A 27,211-nucleotide genomic window follows, 5' to 3' on the forward strand; every position below is an offset into this window, starting at 1 on the left:
CTATGGATATTATTTATTTAATCACAGTTGCTATAAAACCAAACAGGTTTACTAAATAACATGTATAAATAAAGGAAACCTTATGCTAGCTTTTTAAGGATATTTGATTTAACATCAAAACAATGGTTGCCTTAAGGATTTTGCTGTATATGCAGCAAAGAAAGAGAATGAAACTGAATTCTGTAACCCTGAAGTTTCTATAAATTTCTATAAATACAATCCTATAGCAATGTTATAGTAGTACAAATGTGTGAGTATGTAACGGTTTGTACTTGATTATTTCAAATATTATATTCTGGTCATATTGTAATAGTTGTATTTTACAGTAGGGTGAAGAGGTCATTTGGTTTATTTTGAGTACAGCCTTTTATTTAAGTATTCACCTTGAAATAAAACATTGACAACAGTATTTATTTAAAGAATATAAAGTAGGCTTTAGTTGAACAATAGTTGAATATCTATTAAAAAAACATAAAAATATATGTTCTTCAGAATACATATAAATAGGGTGCAACATTTATTGCATAAATATATAATAAACATATATATATAATATTTAAAATGACATTTTCCCCCCAAGATACCTTTTGGTTGAAAGTTATGAAGGAATATGAATTATGTCCTATGTCTGACACTGGTATTTATTTGGTTAATATTACCAAATATTAAGTCATTTAATTATACTCCCAATCCCTGAAATGACTCCTACTGAAAATATTTTTTTTACTCCATTGATTCTTAGTTGGTCAAGACTGCCTTTACTTGAAAAGAGAGAATTTGAGTTTTACATACTGCCCGGCCTAAATCTCTTGTATCCACAATTCCACATCTAGAAAGAGAGATTATCCATTAATCTTTTCTGAAATAAAGTCCAGAGTTTTAGTAATATATTTCTGAAAAACAATTATCTTTCTTAAACTGTGTATACTACATAACTTTGTTTTTGTATAACTTGGTAGGATGTTTTCCAGTCAGTGTGGCTCAATGGTTTGCTAATTTATTTAACTTTGTTTAATATGCATTGTTTAATGTCTATACTGTAAATAAATGACTGGAATGAAATGACCCTTTTCTTTCAAATCACACTACAGTGTTTAGGAAACAAAAGTTAATATCTGACAGCTCTTGTCAACCTGTGTACTAAGCAGTGAAAATGGAAAAACTGGTCTTTGCTGGAGATCTTATTTTTTCAAAATATTATTTTTTTATATCTAGGCCTTATATCTCAGTGGAGCATTCTCATTAATTAGGCTATAAGTTCATTGAATTTATAGTATACCTTGTTGTTTTCATTATATACTGTACAGTATGTATGTAATTTCTGTGCTTTGTCATTATTTTGACACAAAGAACATGTTCATTTACAATAGTAAAATGGGTAAAACTATATTAGTCTCTAAGAGGCATTAATCTTTCTGTACCACATCCCTTCACACATACCAACTCACACACTATACATATTTATTCTCTTTCACAACTTGCTTCTAGTGAATTAAATACTGCATCACAGCTTTTTTTCAAGTAGATAGCATTGGTGCCATCTCCTGGTACCTCAACCTCTGCACCTGACTTAAAATTACAATTTTCCAAATCAATTTAGAGGATTAAAGGCACAGTTGAATGTATGTACAGTACTGTATATTCACTTATCTTTGGATTTATCAGTCAGTTATGAAAATGAGTTCTTCAGAATGTACTTGACTGTTCTCCCAATATATAAAATAACTTCTAAGCGTAAAATATTTACGCTTTTGTCTCAACAAATTTGTCTCAACAAATATGTAAGTGATTTAAGTCCCTAAACTTCCCAAAATACATCGAAGTTGGGTCTGAATTACTAACCTTTCAAAGATCTGTAGTTCACTCCTTATTATGTGCCACTAATCACCTTCCACAGGGGATTCATAGAGGCTGCCAAGTGTAGGAGTAGCATTTAAGCCTCACATTTTATGTGACCTAATGGTATGTTTAGCCTCTTTCCATTAAGCTAATGTGAAGTTTTTTTTTACCTGGATAATTTTCTGGCTGCATGTACTGGATTGGAAATCTGATGGAAAGGGAGCAGAAGGTCTACAGAGAATTATTTTTATAGAGTTTATGCCTATTCGAGTGTTATCAGTGTTCATGTTTATTAGTAAAAAAAAAACCTGTACATGTATTTCAATATCAGCAGTTAATTTAATATTTTATCTATTTAGTTATTGCTGGTGAAAATGTTACCTTGTGTTATCATCTAACATACATATACAGCATATTTCACACCTATGTTCTATGGAACATTGTCATCATTCAGAAATTAGCTTAGCTTGTTATGTTACATTAGAGAACCCTAACTCTGCCATCACTATATAGTATAGCAACATCATGCTCATTTATAGTTCCGAACTACTTTCAACTGTACATTCCTATTAGGTGAACAATTCTTGGCTTAAGGTATAAATTTTTCAAAGCTTACAACAAAATTAAACATCAATTTCCAGTCAAATGAACACTTGCCATATGTGCATAACATTTTTGCAACAAAAGTAATGATGTTTTATTTATATGGCTGAGATCAGACTGTGCTATATTTCTCAATGGTTTTACTGTGATATTACCAAATGTGATATCAATTACAAGGCCTTGTGTGCAAAGGTAGAGATTTCTGTTTTTAATTTTTCCATCTCGAAAATTCCTACATTTTTCACCTGCCAGGTTGTTACTGAGAGAGTTGAACTCCTTCTACTGATGTTTTCGGATGAGGCTTATATATCATTAGACTTAAAACTCCCTGTTTTTCAACCTCTATTATCATTTCACTTCTCTTAATAGTGGATTTCTACTCTTTGGATGCTGATAATGGTAGGTTATGAGAAATTAATGGTGGAAATACTTTTTTGGTAAATTCTGCTCATACTGTATAAATGAATTAACCAATTGTGTCTTGTAGATACATTTAAAGAATTTAATGCAAAATTCTTTAAATGTAAGACAGGGCTGTTATGAACTGTACTCAATTTCCAAAGAATAACCCAAAACATTCAGTTATTGTATAATGCTGTAATACATTCTAATATTAGAACTCAATGTTATTACAGTTTTTATATTCCATCTATATTCTTTGTATTACCATGAAACCTATTAAATCTCATTTGTAACATACAGGTTAATGCATTATGTTTTATATCAGTATGGAAAGAATTGCTCTGCAATGGAGGATTTTTTTAAATTGATTTGTGCATAATAACAGTTTTCAAAACAGTTTTCTCTATTATATTTTTTCATTTTACTAAATGTACTGTTAAGATTTCTCTATCTCTTTCAGAAGAGATGATAAACACACATACAGTACAGTTTCTCAATATAATCTGTTTTTAATATAATGGGAGTTTATACAGTACCATACATCATAGAGAGAAATCATATACAGTAAATGCCTTGAGGGTGTTTCTATATATGTTGAGATTCTATATAAAAGCCAAGCTATTATGATATGGTCATGCTTGCAGCATTCATATCTGCTAAATTGAAAGTGCTGGTAACCTAAGAATACTTTCTCTGGCTATTTTCCTGAGTCCTGAAAACAGGGCACAATTGCATCCAGATGGATGTAATCTCTAAGTCTCATTCACCACAAAATCAGTCTGGAATTCACTTAAAAGCACCTTCAGGAAATATCTTACTGGACCCATATTGCAACAGTACAATTTCAGATTTTTTTATGCAGGTGCTAATGTTGTACTTCTTAGAACTTGGACAAATGTCTCTATGAACTTAGCCACGGACAAAAAATATCCATACAAAATGTTTTCAAAGTCATTTCATTGATTTCAAATTTTCCTTTAGGAAAGACTCTTTTGTTAACGGTTGAAAGGTCACAGATCTTTTTTTCCTACTGCCTTACACAGATTTATTTTGCAAAAATAATTGAAAGTTTACATTTTCACTGCTTTTTCATTTTTCTAAAATACATATGGATTTTATATGTAAACTGAATCTGATGATGCCCTCATGCAGTGAGGTTGTAACTGCAGTGAATCACAGATTTAACACAATTACATGAGCATACAGGCACACTTACTGTATACAGTACATGTTTTCATCATTGCCATCAACATTTCAAGCTCAATGAAGGCCTCTCAAAGATTTTATCATGTACTTTTGTTATTGTTTCCTTAATCCAGTTTGATCCTGAAGAGTTAATGATTTCATTAGGTAAGTACAGTGCTTAAAACTAGCAAAGATTAACTTCATTTTTTCTCACAATCTACTGTAGATGGGCTGACTAATTATGCAGTTTTATATAATAAAATAAGGGATATATATGTCAATGATGAACAAAGTCAACACGGTGAACTTCTTCAGCATCATTAAACATGAACCAATGTGCAAAACAGGAAACCAGTGGGATGTACATTTAAAACTGAAGGCAGTTAGAATTTAATTACACAGATTTTTGTGGAACTCCCAAACAAGTAACTATATCATGTTCTTGATATCATGTTGTGAACTTCAACAAGGGGTTCATGAGATCCATGAAACTAAACGAGTTAGATGGGGTGAATGGCCTCCTCTCGTTAGCATCCTTGTTTCTGTACCTTTTAGAAAAAAACATTAGTTGATGTTACTTTATATTAATCACGTTGTCTGAGTAGTCCAGTAAACCTGTTAACAAAGAACACTCTTTACTTTATTTGCTGTTCTGTCTATTCTGGTGTCTGTGCTTGAGGCACCCTCCAACCTTACGTTTCCCCTCCTCCCTCCTGTTATTGTTTTATCAAATCCCAGTGGGCCACAGCTACTTTTGTCACACTGGTGACATTGGTTACATGTGGACATGGAATAATACGGGACGGAAAAAAATGTATGGGTTTTAGCACTAGGCAAAACTAAAGCAAGGAAGTTTCACATTTTTGTGCTATGCATATTAAGACTTTGGAAATGTGTAAATCTCCGTGCACTTAGAAAAAAAAAGTTCCAGAACCTGAAGGACATTAATACTAAGACATTTTAGAACTTTACTTTATTTGAAATACAGATAAATCCTCACTAGTTAAAGACTGAGAACAAATACTAGCTCTTTTTTATGAATAGAGCTCTTTTTCATTTTCTTTCAATAAAGTCCAGAATTATTTATATACATAAACATTCTTCTGACCCTTCATTACATTTTGGTAAAATTCTCCAAGTGACCACACAATTCCGATCTCCTGTGTTTATAAGTATGTATTTTACATTGTTGACTATTTATGCCCATGAAATTAAACTTCTTTATTTAAGATGTAATTAATCAAACAATTTTCTGCTGAAGCCAGTATGAGTGGACATTTTAAATTTCAGGCATTTTTTGTCTAATGTTGTTCTCCGTTTAGAGGTGGTGGCTGTATTTTCAGAGTGTTTCAAAACAGAGTCACAGAGTCAAATTGACCTGTCACAAGTGTGTCACCTTCTGTAGCCACTTCATGTATTGATTTAGAAAATTGATGGTCTAACAATGAGTGTTGCTGTGAGTGTCAGTCTGCATTTGCACAAATGTAACAGGTGTGCCAAAATCTGACATTTTCTGAGGTTATATCCAAACAGCTGAATTTGAGATTGTTTCCCCTTTCAGCTTTGATGTCATCTTGTTGTTGTTTCATCCATAATCTTTGTCTGCCAAAGAAATATTTCATGTAGTAGAGAAGTTTCAACAGTTGTTTAGATTTTCTAATTAAAAATAATGATTGTACATATTTGTTTAAATTATGAAATTCCCTTTTTAGCATTTGAATATAACAAATAATTAATACAAATGTTAGTAGTCATTGTTCATTTTACAGAAATATAAAGTTTACAATTTTGCAAGAGGAAATTAACTACATAAAGTAAGCTCCAGAATTTAACCCTAGAAACTTAGTTATTGAAAAGAAAGTCAAATTCGATACAGAAGAAGTGGGAAGTTTGATCCTAAATTCAGATATATATATAACAGTAATATAGAGAAACCTTAAAAATGCAGTTGAAGGTAGAGTGAGCCTTTAGAAATTGTATACAGCCAATAAAGTGATCTTATCTTATTTTATTGTGGTAATTCTCCTGTGGCTCACATAGGGCTATTGGTATCCTCTCCCTTTAATGAAAGATAAGGTAGGGAGTAGAAGAAGGGGCAAAGCTGGAGTGAAGAGAGGGATGTGAACATGAAACCCAAGCAAAAAGTGAGATATTTATAAATTGGTAGGAAGAAGTATGAGAGATTAGGGTTTGACTTCTTCCCAAACATTTGTTTTCAACTTATTGATATTTTGTCTTCAGTCACCTAAAATGACTAGTAATCTAGATCCAGTTACTGGTGGGAAATGGGGTTTGTCCTTCTTTTGTGTAGATTAGTGCACATCGAAATAGTCCAATACTGAAATATGGGGAGTCTCTAGTTCAGAACTGAAATACTGAGATCTGAAAAGTTGTGGGAGAAAGATCCCATGCTACCTACACATATTATGTTTAACAATGATACTTTCCCCTTAGTGTTAAGGTTTTTAAAAAAAATAGAAACAAAAGATAAATAAGTTAAAACTCTATGAATGTAGTTTGTATACTATATATTTTCCTATAATTTACAAGTATATAATTTCTCTTTGTCTAGTCTTATAATTTGCTATATGATAGTATTTTTTGCTATTTCTAAAGTAGTTTTTCATAGTAATAAGTAGCCGTATCCTCAAAAATATTTCAAGGTTCTGAGACATACATGTAAGGGGAGGAAGTATTTGCTGAGTTCAAAAACATTTTTTTTGTTTGTTTTAATTTACTTCCCAGTTCCTAGATAATAAAAGCGAAAGCTAGAGACATACAGTAGACACGCTGGCTTGAGAGTGCAAATATGGGAAACAGATCACATGAAAATTTATCCACATAACATTTGTGTTAGAGAGCTATTTTAACTGCAGCAGCAGATGCATAGGGTTTGCTATGGATCGCTAGCAACATAGTTATGATATGACATATTAAAATAATATATTATATACATTATTTTATGTTGTATTTAGTAAGAATGCAAATAGTAGGAAAATATAGACACTAGTCATTTAATTCTTATTGATACAAATTTGTCATGTCATGAAAACAATCTCTTCTTGACCTCTCTAGGAACAGTTATGGGTAGCAAGTCTTCTTCTATTTCTTAGAATAGCCTTGTCTGCAACTCCAAAAGTCTGTGTTGAAATATAACTTGTGAAAAATGTGGAGACTGCATTTGAAGCCTTTGACATTTAAATTGGCAAGTAAAATGTTTTCTTCCAGTTTTTTAAAGCATTGTCTTACTTTTGTTTAAACAGCAACTGTGTTATTAGCGGGAGTTTATTCACTGTTGTTTGAAAAGCCCTTCTTAACTGATATCAAAGGCTAACACATTAAAATGTTTAACATTTATGTGCTTGGTGTCTGAGAGATTTCTCAGTTTAGTTTCTCACTTTAGGAATAGCTTTAAATGTTAACAAAATTAACAGTAAACCTTTGTTTATTTCACTTGAGAAAGCTATTTTTACACAATTAGAGATAATATAAAAAATAGCTTAAAACAAAGCAACAAGCCACTGCTTAAGGCAAAGTCCCACAGAATAGAGTGAAGTTTCATAAACATTTCCCACGCTTGTCCTTAAAAAAACAATATACAATGTTATCAATGGTTTTCTAAGAATGTGCTTCGTGAAGAAGACTGATGAATGTCACTATGTCATTCCAAATTTTATCTTGATGGTTATGAGCAATAATATAAATAAAGAAACAAAATTAGGAAAAAATGTAAAACACACACCCTTGTGGTTTATTGGAAAAACTGCCACACAGATCTACTGTATACTATAAAACGTGAAAATGTGTCTATTATCAATCCTAAATCTCAAGAGCCATAAGGCTTAAAAAGTAAAATAAAAGTTAGAAGAGGAAAATGGTAAAGGGATTACTATAACTACTGCTATACATCAAACAACACTCTATCCACAATATATTTTACTTATCTAATGTTTGAATTCTGATTCTATAAGACCATGACATCTTGAACAATGGTATAGGGAAACATTTTACAAGCTCCAAAAGCACTTTGCCTTTAACCCAGGACTGCTACAAAGAATAAAAAATGGACGGCTGAGGTTGAAGACATGCCAAAACTTTTTCTACCACTTCTGTCAGTTAGATTCACCCTACCACCAGACTTTACATCATGGAAAATTCAACTGATCTAACTGTGAAGTAGGAAAGGCTGCACTTTTTTCACCCTTACCAGTGAGTCAGGGGATACATCATTCTAAAAATACAGTGTATATCATTGGATTCCACAAATTCTTTCATCTCAAACCTTGTGATTCAGTTGCATTTAAGCTGGTTTGATTAGGCTATGAAGTTGAAAAGCAGAGCGTACCGGTATTTCAACATGGATTAATGATCAGCTGGTTTTAATACAATGTTCAAAAAATCTTGTTTTATCTGGCTTAGAAACCTACTTGGCAAAACCTGCATTGCATATTTACCTATTTACCTGGTATGTACATTGGCAGTAGAAGTGATTTTCTTAAAGAGGGTTTCTAATGTTTTTAGGGTTACAAAGGAACACCCAAAAATGTTTCTTGTCTCAAGCAGTTCTTAACCTATAGGGAATTAAACTACAATCTACAGTATATTGAGTACACAATAGAAACATTAAACTTTTTGTCTTGAATTGGCTGTTTAATTTTGTGAGATTTAGCTTTGGGAACAGGTGTTATTCCAACAAAAATGAATAAACATTCAAAATATCCTCAGATATAACACAAAAACTATTGTGTATTAAACAAATACTGCTAAAGTACCGAAGGCAAGTGCTGTAGCTATCATTGTCAGACACTGGTTTATTTTTTTTTTCATGGTGTACACGGACACCTGCAGATGAAACATGGGGATTGAAGTCTATATTGTTTTTAACTAAGAAACAATATCCAATGTAATAAATCCAATCCAACATCCAATTTAAGAAATGAGCCAGACATCATAAACTGAGGTTTTGCACTGTGGGCAAGTACTGTATAACTAAATGTGGAGTGTCCAGTTCATCTCCTCAACCTTGTCTTTGAAGAATCTCTCAGTTCCAAACCACACAGTGCCTCTTCAGAAATTCTGCTGTGGTAGAAGGCCAGTCTTCCAACACAAGGGAAATTTGGGCTATCCAGTAATGGATTGTATGTACAGTACTTATAAATGTTGTAGTGATTTTTATTTTGGAGGTGTTCTCTACATACTGTGTATAATGCAGTAATCTGCCCTGATGTTATTACAATTTTTGAAACATAGATTTAAAAAATATTTGAATATGCATACATAAACTGTAGGTACAGTAGAATTTTCAAATATCTCATTCATAACTCCTGCTGTAAGAGGAAATGTAGCAGGCTTTTTTGCATTTAAATCTTGGAACAATCTTTTACCATTTTAACATTTACATTAACAAACAAAAAAACATCACTGTACTGTTGTCAAAAAAGCACTGAAGACAGAACTCACCATTCTTTCTTTCTGTTAGTGGGGGTAGCTGTTGATTAACCTGCAGAGTGAGGTCCTGCATTTCGCCAGTAACAAAATCACACTTTGAGTTCCTCTCGCCATTGAACTTGGCTGAGTTCTCATTCCTGGAGGTTGTCTCCTTGGTGACTCCATTCATCACAGTGTTTGTAGAGGGCTTTACAGACGCTTGTTGCTCCACTTTGAAAGTTCACGGCCGCACGTTGGCAAACTGGATCCCCACTGCAGAAGATAACAGTAACAGAAAATAAGAGCAATTATTCTAACAGTAGGATAATGGCACATTTATGAAGTGGTTAGCATTACTGCCTCACAGTGCTGGGGCCCTGGGTTCAATTCCAGACCTGGGACGCTATCCGCATGGAGTTTGTACATTCTCCTCATGATCACTTGGGTTTTTGCTGGGTGCTCCAGTTTCTTCCCACAGTCCAAAGACACACTGGTAGGTTAACTGGATTCTGGGACAACTGGCCCTAGTGTGAGTGTGTGCATGTGCGTGCCTTGTTGTGGACTTGGGTCCTGTCCAGTGTGTACCCAGACTTAGGTCCATTGCTTTCCAGGATAGGCTTGGACTGCCCTGTAACCCTGAATGATTAGAAAATGGATGGATATGAATAAGAGTTATAGATCAGTAATGAATCTTTGTTATCCAGAGTTTCCAAATGTTATTCAACCAACATGGTTGGTGAAAACAAATGTTGCTGAATAAGGAGTCTGAGATTAAACCCTAAAAATTATTTTTGTATGATGTATTTAAAACAGAGTAAATTAACAAGAATAACTAGAACAATAAACATGGGTAATGACTAAATATGAGGTTCATTCATAAAGGTTTAATAGATATTAAGTTACCATTAACTCAAGAACAAATGCTAAATAACGTGAACTGAATGTCAATACACATCCAGTATTTCTTTTTTCCCCAGAAAATACAGGTAGTCAAAATGCAGGACATCTGCATCTATTAAACACTGGTTATATTACTATTAAAAAATCATTAAATATTTATAGATGGGGGAATAAAACATTAAATTATTCAAACTATATATGCCATTATCTACTCTAGAAATACATTTAATCTGATGTACAGTATGTAGAGGACAGAATCAGATACAGATATAAGCACCTACGTATATAACACTCACCCACCCAATACATTTTTCAAGGACTATTTATAGTTAAAAGTCTAATTAGGTATGTACAGTAATTTATAGTATTTTGGTTTTGTTTTATGAAATGATTGATCTTTTTTAATATAATTTTGGTATTGTCATAATGTTTCTAGCTGCAGATATTGCCACAAAGTTCATAACTTGCTCAACCACTTGAGAGTGCAAGTTGTTCTCTATTACTGGTTAGAATTTGAGCTTTGTCATTACCCAATTACTGTATGTCTGATTAATCCATGCAACAGTATTCAGTTGGCTTGCCTGTTACCTGTGACTTTGAGGCATTAGGGGTCACTTCTGTCTCTTCTAATCTTCTCTCTGATAATCCAACTCTCCCCATTTGGCCCATGTAGCACATACAGTATGGTTTCTAGCACATATGACTCTGTATCTTGTCTCAGACTGGTCAAAAACCTTTATGTAAGAACATGTTCTCAGGTTTAAATGCTCTGCCCCATAGTTTCCATTTATGACCCCTTATTCTGACGATTATGATGATTGGCTTTGTCGATGTCCACTTGACTTTTTCAGTGCCTTTGAGAGTTTTGAATACTTGAATCGGGTTCCCTCATAGTCTTTTCTATTCAAGACTAAAAGGACTTAGTTCTTTTAATGTGTTAGAATTGGACATTCCTTTGATCCTGGGATCATGTCAGGTCATTTTTCTCTGAACTGGTTCCAGAGCAGCAATACCTTTATTGTAATATGATGACCAAAGTCAGTTATGTCTTTTGCTGAAAGGTGATACAAGTAATACAGTTGCTAAAGAAAAATATTTATGAATCTGTTAAAAAATGTTAAATTAATTTAATGGACCACACTTAATGGCTATAAAAAATGTTGTCAGTTATTGTTATTGAAACTTTCCAAAACTTCTTTTTAGTGTGGCATTTTTCTTTGAAGTTTAACATTATAACTCTAGGAATGAATGATAGAATCCTCAACTATGATGAGTATAAAGAGCAAAACAAAAAAAATAATTACTAAACATTTGAATTAATGTATGTAAAACTAAAATGCAGCAAGTGATTTTTTAAGTAATCGGTTGCAGGACTCGTCACAAGACACAAAAATCAGCAGCAAATGGTATCATCTGGGTATAAATATAAATATGAAATGTATGTCCAGATAAAAAATAAACAATTTCATAAAATTAAATAAAAATATGATCACTAGCGGATTTATGAAATAAGCTATATGTTCTTATTGTGGTTAATTTTTTTTTCACTTGACAGTTACAGCTTGTCATGTTTTTACAGCACAGCAAAGCCTTTTGTTTTGTTTTCCTTTCAAATCCGCTTTTAGTCCAAAGACATTCCACAGTGTCCAGAAAGCATTGCATGATCAGATTTTATTTACAAAGCTTAAGCACACTTTTGAGCTTTAGAACGTGTCTCCCTTCAAGTGCTTCTGCCAACTTATTAATTTACGGAATGTACAAAGTGCAGGCCTAGTATGGTCCCCATCTATCCATAAATATTAAACATACAAAGCTGTGAATTCAGTAGCTTTCAAAACCCCCACAGTGTGTCTGTGTGAAATATGATGAGAGTTCCATCCTACGTAGGACACACCAGCTTTCTGCTGCTAGTTTCTTGGTTCATAACTTTTAGAGACAATCCCCACAGGGTACTATATACACAAATCTCTGTTTTTATTAATAATCAATGTTTGTAAAACCACTGTGATGCAGAAGTAAGATGATAATTTCTTACATGCCATAACCAAAAAAAAATGTCAGTGTTTTTGAAAGAAAATGCGCCATTTGTGAGCTTTGGAGGGGGTGTTAATCTCACAAGTTAAAATAAGTGAACACCTAAAAAACCCTCACCATTTTAAAATGCAAGGTTAAGGTTTCGTTATAAAATAGTGAAAGATTTGTTGAATTTTTCAACTATTTTATGGTTTTCACCTTTTATATTGCACTTTACTATTTTTAAAAATCCTTATACCTTGCACAATACTGCTATAGTGTTTTTAAGGTGAACTTACACCTTTCACATCCAATAAAAAATGAATTGATTTCCTCATATTTATTGCAATAGTGTAATCCCCTAAATTATTTAAGTAGTAATTTTATATCTTTAAAAATATTTGTGCATATATACCAAATGCATCCATCTTGGTTCAAAGTTCAAACTGAATTCTGCTATAGATTACATATTGGATTAAATACTAGGCCTATTCAAATACAATAATTCAAATACAAGAAACTTTTCACAGGCCTTTTTATAATGTTTGTATTGTACGTACTAGCCAAAGGATGAGATGCCCCCAATTAAATAATTAAAGTGAAAGAATTATGTAGTTGACTTGAGAAGCAAGAGACCTCTATTACTTTCCTTGACCAGAAAAATACCCGTATCTTAAACCTAAAGAAATGATAACTAGCAGAACATGGAGCTCAGTCTAACACACCATTACTCTCTTAACCTCAACTAAAGGAAAGTGTATGATTATGAAATATTTTTATTTTTGACATATGGAATGACTATGAGTTATGGAACACGTGCCAATCCTTTTCAACCTGATTTTGTGCTATTTGTGGGAGTTCAGCTACAGTTTGTTCTGTGATTTGAGGAGTTTCAGCCCTTTCAGTTTAAACATTAACAATCTCCATACCTTTTTGCATACTACAGTAATGGTCTGACAGGATAATGAGAAAAACACCAGTCTATCATAGATATCTTTATTAGTTTTGATAAAAAGTACTTTCTCAGTTTCAAACATTTGGCCTAGATTGTAGCATGACTTCATTCAGTTGTACCCACTTAAATTGATAGAATTACATTAATAACACATTGAAAGGTTTAAGTAATTTGTCTAATTGAAAAATGGTTTCCTTTTTGCCTTTGTGGTATGTAAAAACAAATTCTGTAGGTGTTTAATATTACCCATATCCTTTTTATGTTCAATGTAAGTTTTCATTCAGTGCTGTAATTACATGGGAAATTAAATAATGCTGTCAACATCTTTTCTAAATGACAGAAGTCAAGATACAGTTCAATTATATACTGTTTATGCATTTGAGTTAAATTATTATATTTGAAATAAAATTCTATAAATGTCATATTAGATTGACTTTACAGTTAATTTCAGATACTTTCAGTTTTCAAGAGAGTAAATGTGCCATTGTCACATTGGAAGCTAGACTAAATCAATGCTGGGATGTTCAACCCAGGAAATTCTTACCTAGCAAGATGTGATTGGTTAATGATAGGTCACAATCAGAGACCATGAGTCCTGATATTTCACCAAAGTCAAAACATTATCATGCTCATCATTCTTAATCATTTATTTTTACTGCCAGACCCACTGTTTCAGAAATGCCAGGCCACAACAAGTGATCTGATTAGATTGTTGAAGACCTCACTTGACCGTCCTTCCTGTTGACTCATCCTGATGTGACAACTGTTCAGCAGGACTACTCAAAAAGCATGAAAAGCCTTCTTTTGTGTAATGGGTATCTGGCAAGATGGGAATGTGTCAGTCATGTTGTGAACAATGAACATTTCTGGGATGAGCTACTGTCCCATTAATATCTTCACTTCAGATCCCCTGCTGATTAAATTTGATTTGATTTTCTGAAACAAAAAGTCCAAACAGGTTTAAATATCCAAACGTTTGAGTTTTCTTTTCTTAAAAAGCTGATCCTACTTTGAATTTTATTTGTGGTATGGAAGTAACAGTAGGCCAGATGCTAAAATACCACAGAATTCATCCTCTGTAATTTTTATAAATACACACCACCGTTCAAAAAAATAAAAGCATGGAGGGACTTAAATCAACAAGGATTAAAAGCTTTATTTTGACTTCAGTTGTTATTTCTATTTTTTTTCTAAGAGGAGGGCTCTGTTTCTTCAGTGGCATAGTTGAGTATGGTCTTTAACTCCTCAACTGCCACAGATGCTAATATTGTTATAGTGATTAATGTTTTTTAATTAAATTAATAATTCCTTTGGTATTAATAGTAATTAAGGTTTAAACAAAGTACAGTTTACAAACAGAATATTTTCAGTGGTGTGTTTCATCTGTATACAAGTGTCAAAACTGAAGAATATATGGATTCTGAATGACTGCTGTTCATAATTAAACATTCATCACCTGAAATACATGACTGTAGCAATCTTTATTAAACAATGTAATAATATAAACTCTTTGCAATGGAACATTCCAGGTGAACTCTTCGGAAAAATCTTTTAGATTACACTGTTTAGAGACTATAGCGTTACACATAGCCAAATACTTGATCAAACCCAGAACCTGAGCAATTGAACATAAACATATATTTCTTTGATACTGCATTAAACTTCACATATTTGCACATAAACTGACATTTTCCTTGGATAGTATATAAGGAAAGAAATCTATTGCCACCTCAACATGCCCTTTTGTCACTTAGTCTTGAGTTAGATTGTGTCACAGTAAAGGAATAGTTTTGAGATCACATAAACTAGGCTGATTTAGCAGTTTAGTGCTTGACCTTTTCTTATGAAGGAAGGAACGTCTTTAACATATTTACTAAGAAATAAATTCCTATTCATTTATAAAAGAAAGACCTACAACATGGCAAGGACAAAAAAAGGACCATATTTCAGTACTGACAGTGGTTTGTGTCAAGAAATTATAAACACTATTAAATGGCTCAGAGAGTCTCTTCTAAACAAACATTTTTCATACATTCTGCGTTTAGTTTTCATTGTCCTTCTATGCTGCCTTTTTGGATAAACACCAGTTAAAGCTCCAATCCTAAAATCCTTAATAAACCTCCATGACAATGAAGTATATTAAAACAAATCTAGGCCCACTTTTGTTCTTAATGTAATGAGAAAGCCTTATTCAAAGGCTATTTTAGTAGTGCTTTACAAAAGCTATATACCGTAAAGTTTAAGAGAATGTCTTAAAAATTGTGTATAATGTTCCAGTAATATACAAGTTGGCCATTTTACTGATTGCACTGCTGGATTATGTTCACATAATTGTTTGGCATTTAAATTATAGATTTTATAAATCTGAAAACCAGGGCTATACAGTAGGTACTTGATGTATTTTATAAAGAATTTTATACTGATGATTCAAAATGAACTCTTTCATGAAAGATTGTTGATTGTTTCATGTAATTTATGAAAAGAGAAAATGAGTAATGTCAGTTAATAAAATATGAAATTGTCGTATTTATAAAGTTAAAAAAGGATAATTGTAAATCTGTATAAATTGATGTACTCTTTAACGTATTTACCTATTTTATCTTACCGTCCTCAAAACCTGATGGTGGTTTAATCTTACTTCTCAATGGAATTGAACTCCAAGAATCCTTAATTCCAGTACTGGGAGTGCTATGTACTGTATAATCATTGATAATTTAACAAAAAAACAATAGTTTTGATGTTTCATTATAACCCCTTATAAAAATTAACATGATGTTGACTGCTTGTTCATTTGAGCCATATTGATAGTTGACACTAGATTGGTACATTGTGCAATTACACAGGACAGGTGTGTACTGTACTCTTAAAAACCTTAAAAACTTAATCATATTTTACAGGACTCTGAGTCATTCTTAGTCATGGGCCTTGTGTCATTACAAACCATTATTGTCCCTTTCAGAGGGTTCAGGAGGAAATATTCAGTTGGGAGTTTTCCCATTCTACATGAACATAAACCATCATTAAATTTACACCATTTCTGTCACTTACACTAACAAACTCTAGAATGGTTCTAGCATGGTTATCTGATGAATATTACTGAAAAATGATTATGATTTTGACAAACATTTAATCATGGTAACTTTTTAATCATTTAATGTCTAATATGATCTTTATTGTTCTTCAGTGCAAAAAATAATATTAATTTGCAGTGTTTTCACAAATACTGGCACCGGTATTAAGCTTCTGTACCTTCTATTTAAGTAGCTAATGTTGTCCTCATGCTGAACAGTTCTGTACAACTAAAATTGTAATTGACAGCCCATTGTTTCAGAAAGGAACAAAAAAGTTCTTATGCAAGGCTTATATTATTAAAGTAGTTCAGGTGGGTAGCTGCGTCAGCATGCGTAGGCTGCAAAGGAACAAGTAATAGGTTTATTAATAAACCTATTACTTGTTTCTTATAATATTAAAGATGATCTTTTTAAATTGCCTTTATTGCTTTCTCCTAGAAATGCAGATACCTTATTCCAAAATACTGTACTTTGTTGTAATTTTGGCTGATGTTTCAATGTGTGAATAGAATGTTCTTTTATTTTAAACTAAACCTACATAGAAAAACAGTTCCATTTAAGCACAATTGAATAATTGAAAGCTTACCTATATTTGTGCTTTGTAGTCACGGCCTACAGTGAAGGTTATTCATCTCTGCTAAAAAAAGGAGGTGCTAGTAAACACACACAAGGGAACAATAACACTCAGACCCTTGACATCAGACACAAGACAACGTTTTAAATTATGTTAAATAAAAACAAGGACACAAAGCAGAATCAGATCTGTTTTTTTAGTTCCAAGAGAATCTTTTTAATGGGATTTTAACTGATGGGCTAAACTTAAAAGTCCACCCAAGTCGGAATCCCCACAATTTATTAGCTGCAGTGACAGTTGGACATTAGGGAATAACTGCTTGCTTGCTTATCTACACAGCTCAAAGGGCTGCACTGAATGCAAGACTTGTGATTGTACATTTGGAAAGATGGGAGTTAAGGTGGCTCGCAGACCAAGCAATCCCAATGTGCACAACAATAATAAAAGTAAGAGCACATCTTCAAAGACCTGTGTTATTGCTAGATACTATCTACACTTAGCATGATGTGCTATATTAAAACACAATTAGGAGCAGACACAGAGTTCTGGTGCAATCAAGATATAAAGTTATTTTTCAGTTACCAATGACCAATGACATATCATTTCATACAGGATCCCTTGACAGGACCAAACCTTGACATTTTCTAATGAATTAAGAAAACGGTTTCTTAAAACTCCCTGTTCATGCAGTGATCTTGGGCAGTATTGGATTAAAGATGATACAAAGATAACAAGCACAATTATTCTTGAAACTAATACACACACACAACAATTAATTTGAAATACATATGTCATTCTGGATTGCTTAGAGCAAGCCCTTCAAGTGTCAGCAAAATGCTTGAAAAAAAAATGTAATCTTTGACATTAATTTTTGATTAATAAAAAAAAAGTCCTGATGCACTTAATCCCAGTGGAACTAAAATTTTCTGTCTTGAAGTTTATAAGTGCAATGGTCGGAAAGATAGGAAGAGGTAAAATTAAAACATTAAACATAATTTGACATTATCAGCAAACATGCCTTGATTTGTGTAAGGGCCCTTTTTTGAAACACTTTTTTGTGAAAACAACATCACAGAATACCTGGATTTGCTACTAGTAAGGAAACATTAGAAACAGTAACTATCGCAACCCAGTGAACAGTACTTTTTGCTGATTTCTATCGAATATGAGAGTGAATTTTTTAAATTGCATTCTGCCTTTTAATTTTTAGAGAATAAGCAAACACAGATGTATGAAGTGGTACCTGAATGCAGACAGCTTTGATTTAAGGAGTTAAGAAGTGTAAGAATTCCCAGTGGGTAACTTTTATGACATTCCAATACAGAGCTGTGCAATGAGAGAATTATGTCACAATGACTGTAAATAAAAGGTAATATGAAGTGTACCTCTCACCCTACTGTACACAAAATAAATTAGTTAATTAATGAGTTAATATAGGACTCTCATTCACTGGTAGTGGTTGTCAGATGGTTTGAATAAAGCTTGAATCTGGCTAGCTGAATTTAAGTTTTATATTTTACCTTATGATTTTCAGTGATTTAAAATAATTCAATCTATTGTAATCTGATTTTTTAATGCAAAAAAGATTAGTGGCAATTACATTCTGCAACACAACTTTACTGCTCAGTTGTTAGATGTACTGTACCCATGCCATTTTTATCAGTTAAGCGTCATATTGCAGAAGGAACTTGAATCTTGAATCAGTTTTTCTAAACTACCAGCCATAGAAAATCTATAGAAATCAGACTTGCCTTCAAGGTGAAGGGTTAGAAAGGTACTATGCAACAGAAAGGGAAATGTAGCTCTCCTTTGCTGGTTTTATACCAAACTCTGTCTGCTACTTTCATTTGCTTTCTCCTAGACAGATTTCTTCTGGTCTCTAAAAAAATTTGCTATAAATCATTGCTTTTCAAAGTCATTATATTTATTTGTTAGTAATTATTATTCATTATTCACACTTTATAAAGGATAGGTTAGCCAGTCAAGGGCAACACCAACGTGACCTTTGTTACTCTCAACATATTTCAAATAACATTTAACGTGTATGGAAACATAATGCAATCTTGTTTAATGTCAAATACTGAAAAATATTAAAACAGGGATGGGTATTCAACAACAGAGAAAGTCAATTCCTGATTTAATTTCTACCAAATCTGGGAATCAGTTTTATTTTCAATAGAATGGTACTGATGGTACTATTTTCAATAGAATGGTACAACTCCAGCACACGGATTGATTCTATTATTAGTAGTAATATTTAATATATAATATATTATTATATAATTGCTTGTAATATTATTTAAGCAATAAAAACATATAAATCTCTTTTTTTAGAGAAAAATTAATTCAAACTGTATGCAGGTTTTTGTTTTAAACAAGTCTAAGAACAAAATGCTTCTCTCTGTTTGGTTCCATTACAATCTTCTATAAATGGGCAATTAAAAAAATATTGAAATGCTTGTGTGGCAACACTTTGGTGTAAACTGTGAACATTCTGAGGCCTTAATTGCATTTATTCATTTAGCAATAAAACTGTATTGCACCTAAGAGCACATGATGATCTAACCTGACATTACAGTATAAACATAAACATAAGATATAGTTACACTTCTATATCTCAAATATTGTATTATGACAATATTAAATCCTGAATTCTTATTGCAATTACAGTATATTTGGCTAGTACTGAAGCACAGAACTCCTCGACTTCACTAAACAAAAAATACACTGTGAAGATGTTGTTTAGCAATTGGGATTGATTCAAAATCAATTCCATTAATTCTCAGATCAGGAATCAATTCTAGAATTTGTTGGAATGGGCCGTCCTGGTGACAATCACATAATTTTTTTAACACCTACTATACAATTCACCTACAATTCTACACACATTTAAGACCTCCATTGACCTGGAAACCACCGTACATATGAACTTTTATCTCAACCAGGCCTTAGTCAGCACTACATCTCACATGGTGCAGAAACATACTGTACTTTACTGTACTGTACTTTTGGGTGTACACACAAAAATATTGGCCATTTTTGCTTAGCAAAATGTTCCCCATAGCACTTTTTTCTCTTTTAGAGTATCTGGCCAATTAACTGTAAACATTATAGGTATAAGCACCAACAGGATGAATACATATGAACATTGGGTACCGGTATAAACAGAGCCGGCCGGTACCCATGCCCCTCAGGTTAGATATGTGGCCAATAACAATTTAAGCACCAGACGTCACACAACTCACATTGTTAAAATATGATTATGATAGTATTAATCTGCAAGGGATTATAATTTAGTACATATCCCTACTATAGTTATAGTATAGTATTAATTATACTACAGTATTAATCTGCAAAGGAGCCTTCAAAATTGCTTTTAGGTTTAAAATTTATCTTTAGATTTATAACTTAATGTTTTTTAAGATACGGTCTAATTTAACTATTTAGTCTTCAAAACCAATATAGGTACTGTATGATTGGCATAACAAACTATGTGTTGGAAGACAAAAAAACAAAATAGAATTACTATATTACTTAAATTAAGATATACAAAATGTTGAACACCTGAAAATAACACTTCTTAAAATCTCTTTTAAAGTACAAAAAAATGAGCCTGTTCCTTTCATGTCAATGGATTGCACAGCACTGAATATTGAAGAATATATCTTACATTTTCCCCAAATCCTGAAAATATTATTTTATGAGATTGCAGCATTATTTCCCAAATTCACAAGAATTCTGCACATGATCTTGAGATAATAGCTTTGTTTCCTGTAGATCCTGATATACAGTAATTCTCTTAAAATCTTGAAGTGGCAAGTTAAAAAAGGTAATAACAAAACGGCATCACAATTTATTTAATCAAGCACTACCACTAAACAGTAAGTTAAAAAAAGGTTAAAACCATTTTTTAGAAGATAAAAAGAGTAAATTCAAGCCCGAAAGGGAATTCAATGGTTCAAGAGACACAATACCTAATAAGTTGGTCCGTGCATGTAAAGGGATCTTGTTTTGAGATCAGAGGTTTATACAAATAGTGCCATTTTATTAGATGCAAGGTTATTTTTGACTTATCACAGTATAAATAACAGATACTTTAAATAAACATAAAAGAGAAGTTGTGTGCATCAAAATCAAGTTTCAATGTGTCAAGTACTTGTTTCAATAGCTTATTGAGAAAAGTATATAATGAATCGTATTTGTTACTATATATAATCTATATGTATAAGTGTCATATGTAAAATTTAAGCATAATGTATGGAGAGCTTAAGAATTGTCAATATATTCTTCACATTTATTCCACTTAGTACTAAACACAGAATTATTCCAATTTTAACAAGCTGTTTTTCTTTTCGTTTCAGTTGACCGATTGTTATTCTTTTGTATCCATCCATCCTTTTCCCAACCACTTCTTCCAATTCAGACTCAAAGACATAAACACTCTCACACCAGGGCCAATTTTCCCAGAAGCAAATTAACATACCAGTATGTTTTGGGACTGTGGTAGGAAACCCACATGAAGAAGGGACGAACATTCAAACTTCACAAATAGCAGTCCGGGTCCGGAATGGAACCCAGAGCCCCAGCAATGCCAACCACTGTGCCACAATGCTGCCTTATTTGGTGAACATTGACACTCCAATGCTGCATTTAACATAGTGTAGAAAACAGAAACAAAGTGTACATTAATTTGTAGAAATCTACTGATATTAAAAATATAAATGATGTTGCTGTCAGAAAGACATATGTTGGAAAATACTGACAGTATATCCAGATAGACATATGATAAAGTACTATAGAGGTGTAAAGCAGCAGCATAAAAACAAATATCAAGTAATTACAATAAAGTAGATACAATTACATAAATGCTCAGTACAACTGACCCATACCACACAACCATATTTACAAAAATGATATACAGTACTGTTTGGAACTTCAAGATGTACAACACAGCGGACGATTTGGGAAGAGATTCAAGATTTGAATGGGCTGTTTTTACAGGATGATGAAAAGGGGAGAAGCAGTGAGAACCAAAGGAGACTATGCTTCTGTTAAATGCAACCTGGAAAAGACCTATTCATCTGATGAGATCAAAATGTTTGTTCCTTAATTAGCGTTTTTCTATATATATTATAAAAAACATTATTGTTGTGATAAATTAATGCATGCTGAACTGACAGTCTATAATTGTACTGTACCATTACAAAACAACCTTGACCTGTGGTCACCCTGTGGTAATTGGTATCTACTGATATGCTTCAGTAGATAAACACCATAAGTGAAGAAACTCTTGGCCAGCTAGAATAATTGTGTAGAGAGTTTTGTATGGATACTAGAATTTGAGTGTCTATTACTATATTGTATCAAGTATTCTTAAATTATTAAATGTAATGTAAATATTTGGAGACATTCTCTGGAACCTAAGATATTGGATGTACTGTAATTTTCATTACACAGTGTTAGATAATACTATTCTTTGTTTCATAATAATACATTAGACTGAACAATGGTTTTAATTCTCCCATTTGTATTAAACCATTTTCCCTGCTTTCTAAAACTGATTCATGTTTAGACTGGATATATTTTCATACTGTGAGAAGAATATCCAATATCTTTATTTGTAATGGTAATAACTGTGTTAGTAGCCATCAGGCTGTTTTTTTGTGTAAAGGATATCATAAATATATTTCAGCATGCTAACAAAGATATCTTTCTGCAAAAACAGCTATGCTGTATATTTCAGGTGGGTAGCTGTGTCAGCATGCGTAGGCTGCAAAGGAACAAGTAATAGGTTTATTCCATGCTGAAAAGGTGAAGAAGGCTCCACGGCCAAAACGTTGTGCTCTCTTTCTTCTTTTTTTTCAGCATGGAATAAACCTATTACTTGTTCCTATGCTGTACTGTATATTTACCCATGCAGCTGAACACTATAAACAATGCCTCCTGTAATTCTGAAGGAGGTTTGTTCTGAAGCCACAAGCTTTGAACTTTGAGATTAAACTGCTATTAACAAAGTGGAATCAGTTGCAGTGGTTGAATAATGAAACTGAATTCCTTGTCATAATCTTAAAATCACTTATTTGTACATCATACTGGACATTCCAGTTTTTTTATTTGCAGTATTCAAGGAATCACTTTGGTTTGCTAAATGATTTAAGTGGCGTCTGTTTGGTGGCATTTATTGTTTTAAATACCTTCTATACTCTTGGAAACTGATTAGCATCTCCTTAAGTATGCAATTCTTTTGAAAGCAACAGAACTTCAAAGTGAGTTACAACTGAAGTACTAATTCCAACAAGGTCATCAATAAGAATAACAATTGGGTTAACATTTTGAATAGCTGGTCTATGTGTATTCACAGATATAAAATGAGCTTTGGAAATTTTACATGAAATCATTTCAATCTTGACCAAGGCCAGATGCCCTTTCCACTGAGAGATTATTTCAATCTTGATGCTTTTTCATCTGGAATACTGTCTTGCAGCCCACCAGTTGTGCTGAATTACTGCCAAAATTATGGGAGGTTTTTGAATTTCTACATATGTACACAAGGGGCTAGCAGAAAAGTCCAGAAAGTAATTGTGATTAAACTGTTAAATCAGCATGGGTGACTCCTTGCCTTCAAGTAAATTATTAAATAATGCTGTAAAAACAAGTCCAATCACGGGTGTTAGCACTGTTTTCCTACAAGATTATACAAAGTTCCACTGCACATATTTCTACTAAAAAGGAGTCAGTTGGGTTTTCTTTGCTTACAGATCTTTGTTTTGGTCAGCTGAGAAGTAATTGACATGGTTTGTATGTTTGAAACAACTAAAAGGTATGAGCTAAAAGGATTTAGAAATCTAGCGTCTATAAATTGCACCATTGTTTTGATACATAATGTAGTTATGAAACTCATGCTATGCCTTTATCAAGAGGTGCAAAAAATAAAAAATGCTGTCGCTGAGTTTTTTAACTACATTTTTTTTCTTAATTTAGTATTAATTCTTTATTTGTTGTTTCCAAGAGACTAATGTCAATAGAGGGGAGCATTAAAAAGACCCACTGAGCCCTTTGACTCTGTTTGCCTCTGGGGCAAGCAAGTTTTGGCTTTCTCTGAGATGAGCATTCTTGCATTCACCTTTGCAGACCAGTAAATTGCCAACTTTTATGCTACCTCATTAGTTAGCATTTGTTTGATGTGTTATCAGAATTCCAATCAAGTGGGATTCATTCCAGTTTTTATCAGCAATGGCATTGACAGAATTAGGCTGTGGTCTGATCTTGAAATGTCTCTGTGCTTGGAGACACAACATCTCAAGACATCAGGAGGACCAGGAAAAAATAAATCTATCTTAAGTATAAACATTACCCATAATATACATCAAAGGACATAAATGAAATCCAAGAAGGGGAGACAAACCAGGGGAGTAAGTCAATGGTACTAGCCACTCTGGAATTTAATTAAAGTCACATTTGGGAAGTTGTTGCCCATGAGTTCTTGTATACGACTTGGCACTCTAGCCACTAAATTCTCTAAATGTTCCAGTTCAAATAGCACAAGAAGTTGCACTTCTAATATAATTTTGTTTTTCAAATAAAGAAGCTTTTAAGTAAATCTAACATGAGTAAAGATTGCAAGTGGTTCATTTGTGTTAATTATGTAACATGTATTTGGTCCATGCACAGGAATATTTTAGATAATAATTCCACTGAGTTTTCCGGACTGTAGACACAATTAAAATAACCATATTATGATAACTATATTATATTCATGTATGAGTCAATATTGAAGAAATCTCCTCTTAATTGAATCCCCGTATGTTAAAGAAATTATAAACTCCCGCTCTTCTAAACTTGCTGCAAGGTTTTCAAGTTACCATATATTTTATTATAACTGCTTGTTCGACAATGAGTGTAGGGAAGTACTGCTAGCTACTATGAACCTTTACGTATGCCACGTCTAAAAACTGGGTGTTTAAAGATTTGTTTGAAAGTAAATAGGCGTGAATAATAAAAAAATCAGGTTCAACACACACTCCAATTTGCTGGGTAGGTTGTTATTAAATGACTTTTTAACAGAGCATTTGGCAAGATTTAGAGCTTTTGCCATTCTATAATAAACAACGGCATGGCTATATTAAAAATATTTACTTAATTCTCCAAAGTGACTTATGGCAACATTGGCTACTAAATAGAATGTCATGAGTGTTATGGCGTCAGGTGCCACAGACTGTATAAATATTCTCTGTACACTTGTTTATAGGAAAACCCCATCTGGATTTGGCTAACAGAGTCAGACATGCCACTGACCCCAGGTTTTTCTAATGGAAAATGTAACACAAGTGTTTGCTAAGCTAGGATAACTGCAGCAGTCAACTGTCAAGTGACAGACGCAAGACAATTGGAAAGACTTAATAGACTGCAGACTCCAGATCTCAAGTTTTTTTTTTCACCCGTAACTACTATCTAGGATTTTGAACAACAATCTGGATATTCCCAACCATGTAATTTTCCATTGTGCAGGGTTAATAGTAGCACAAAAACATTGCAGTTAGCCTTGAATCTTGTTAAATGAAACAGTACGTTTACTGTATAAAGTGTATGTATGTAATCACATATACTATATATAATACAAATTGAAGTACATGTGTATAACAAAATATATCTAGTAGTCATATATATTTCATTTCCACTCACCGAAAGTACAGTACCTACATATCTACATACCTGTAGGTTACTTTAAATTCTGGTGTGGCTTCTCATTCTTAGAGTCCTGTCTTACCACAGGTTGACATATTGATGCCACTTTTTAATTTCCTAGTTTTTGGAAAAAAAAGGTTATCGTTGTTATCCCACATGCAGTTATTGTATGAAGCTGTAGGTCCTGGACTTGGCACCTGATATGACCTTTGATCTAGATGTTTGCTGCAGGAAACTTTTATTTGGACAGTTGTACAAAAGAAGATGCAAGACATCTTATAGCTGAAAGATTAAATATTATATATGATATTAACTTTTTTTTTCTTTTAGGAATCCAAAGACAAATTAATATACTCAATCAGTAGCAGACAAAGTGTGGTTGATTGGGGGAACATGAAACTGCTGTCACAATCCCCAAACCATTTGAAAACAAATTAAAATAGCAATGAATCTATCACCACCCATCCATTTTCTGACTGCTTTGTCCAATTCAGCATCACAAGGGCACTAGAGTTGGCAAGCAAAAGGCACAAGAGAGGATGCACCCTGAATAGGATGGCAGTCCATCGTAGAGCATACATAGACACAGACATGCACACTTTCACCAGGACCAAATTTGAACTCAGTTGTGAGTTTATTATTACATGGTAGAATTTCTCAGATGTGTCTCATAGGATATTTTAGCACTTAGAATTATCTAGGTTATTCTATGAAAGCCAGTAAAGTTATTAATTTGGAATACATTAAACAACCCCATCTTTTTGTTACTTTTGCCATTTTTATGACCAATTTAGTTTAGTCTACAAAGCTGACTAAAAGCTGTTACTGACAGCTGATGCATACAATTCTTTAGTGTAACTTATGCAAGATTAGCAAAGTAAACTGATCATTTTGAATCCTTAAACTGTTAAATAAATACAGATAAAGACAGAAAAGCCTACAAAGGTAGTAGTGGAGAGACAACGATATCTTTACTAATTTGGTTATGTTGAGAGGAAGCATTTTTTATAACAAAGTTTCATTGTAACTGGTAATTCACTGTATTTAGTATCCAAGTAATAAGGAATGTATTTGACCATTTCCAAAATTAGGAATTTAAAGATAGTAAGATGTATAAGTCATCAGTTTTGCCCATGAGTAACCTACACAGATATCTCTGGCCTACAATATTCTGAATTGCATTGTGCAGGTGGTTTCAGTTCATTTAAATGTGTAAGTCATTTTTTCTAAAGTAGCTCACTGGTTTTGTAACATCATTAAACTAAAATAGAACCACAACTGTATGTTTTGTAAAGGAAAATAACCTAACAGATATGTGTACTACAAAACTAAATATTTAAATCTGGGAACCACTGGTAAGTATAACTGTTGAGAATATTTACTTATTAAGACCTCTTGTTTTTCTTCAATGTAATACAAAAACATCTCCAGCAACAAATCTTTCCTCTTTAACAAGGTATGATTGTACTGAATTATTTAACTGTCACTTTCCAGTCAATAAATGTTTTATCCATTTTACTGTACTGTCATGTCCTAACAAATACTGCATTTTTCAAG

General features: G+C 32.8%; 1 protein-coding gene across 6 annotated transcripts in view; it reads right to left on the bottom strand.

The window, feature by feature from the left end:
* The window catches only part of myocd (myocardin), a 166,423-nt gene that overhangs the window by 67,069 nt on the left and 72,143 nt on the right, over positions 1 to 27,211 (bottom strand). For all 6 annotated transcript variants that reach the window (XM_088599598.1, XM_088599597.1, XM_088599600.1 and 3 more), the window contains exon 2: positions 9,490 to 9,729. In XM_088599598.1, the coding sequence (XP_088455724.1) occupies positions 9,490 to 9,646 (157 nt within the window). In that variant the 5' untranslated portion in view covers positions 9,647 to 9,729. The remainder of the gene's footprint in view (positions 1 to 9,489; positions 9,730 to 27,211) is intronic.

Source organism: Lepisosteus platostomus, chromosome 11, assembly GCF_059453375.1.
Source record: "Lepisosteus platostomus isolate fLepPlt1 chromosome 11, fLepPlt1.hap1, whole genome shotgun sequence".
NCBI lineage: Eukaryota > Metazoa > Chordata > Actinopteri > Semionotiformes > Lepisosteidae > Lepisosteus > Lepisosteus platostomus.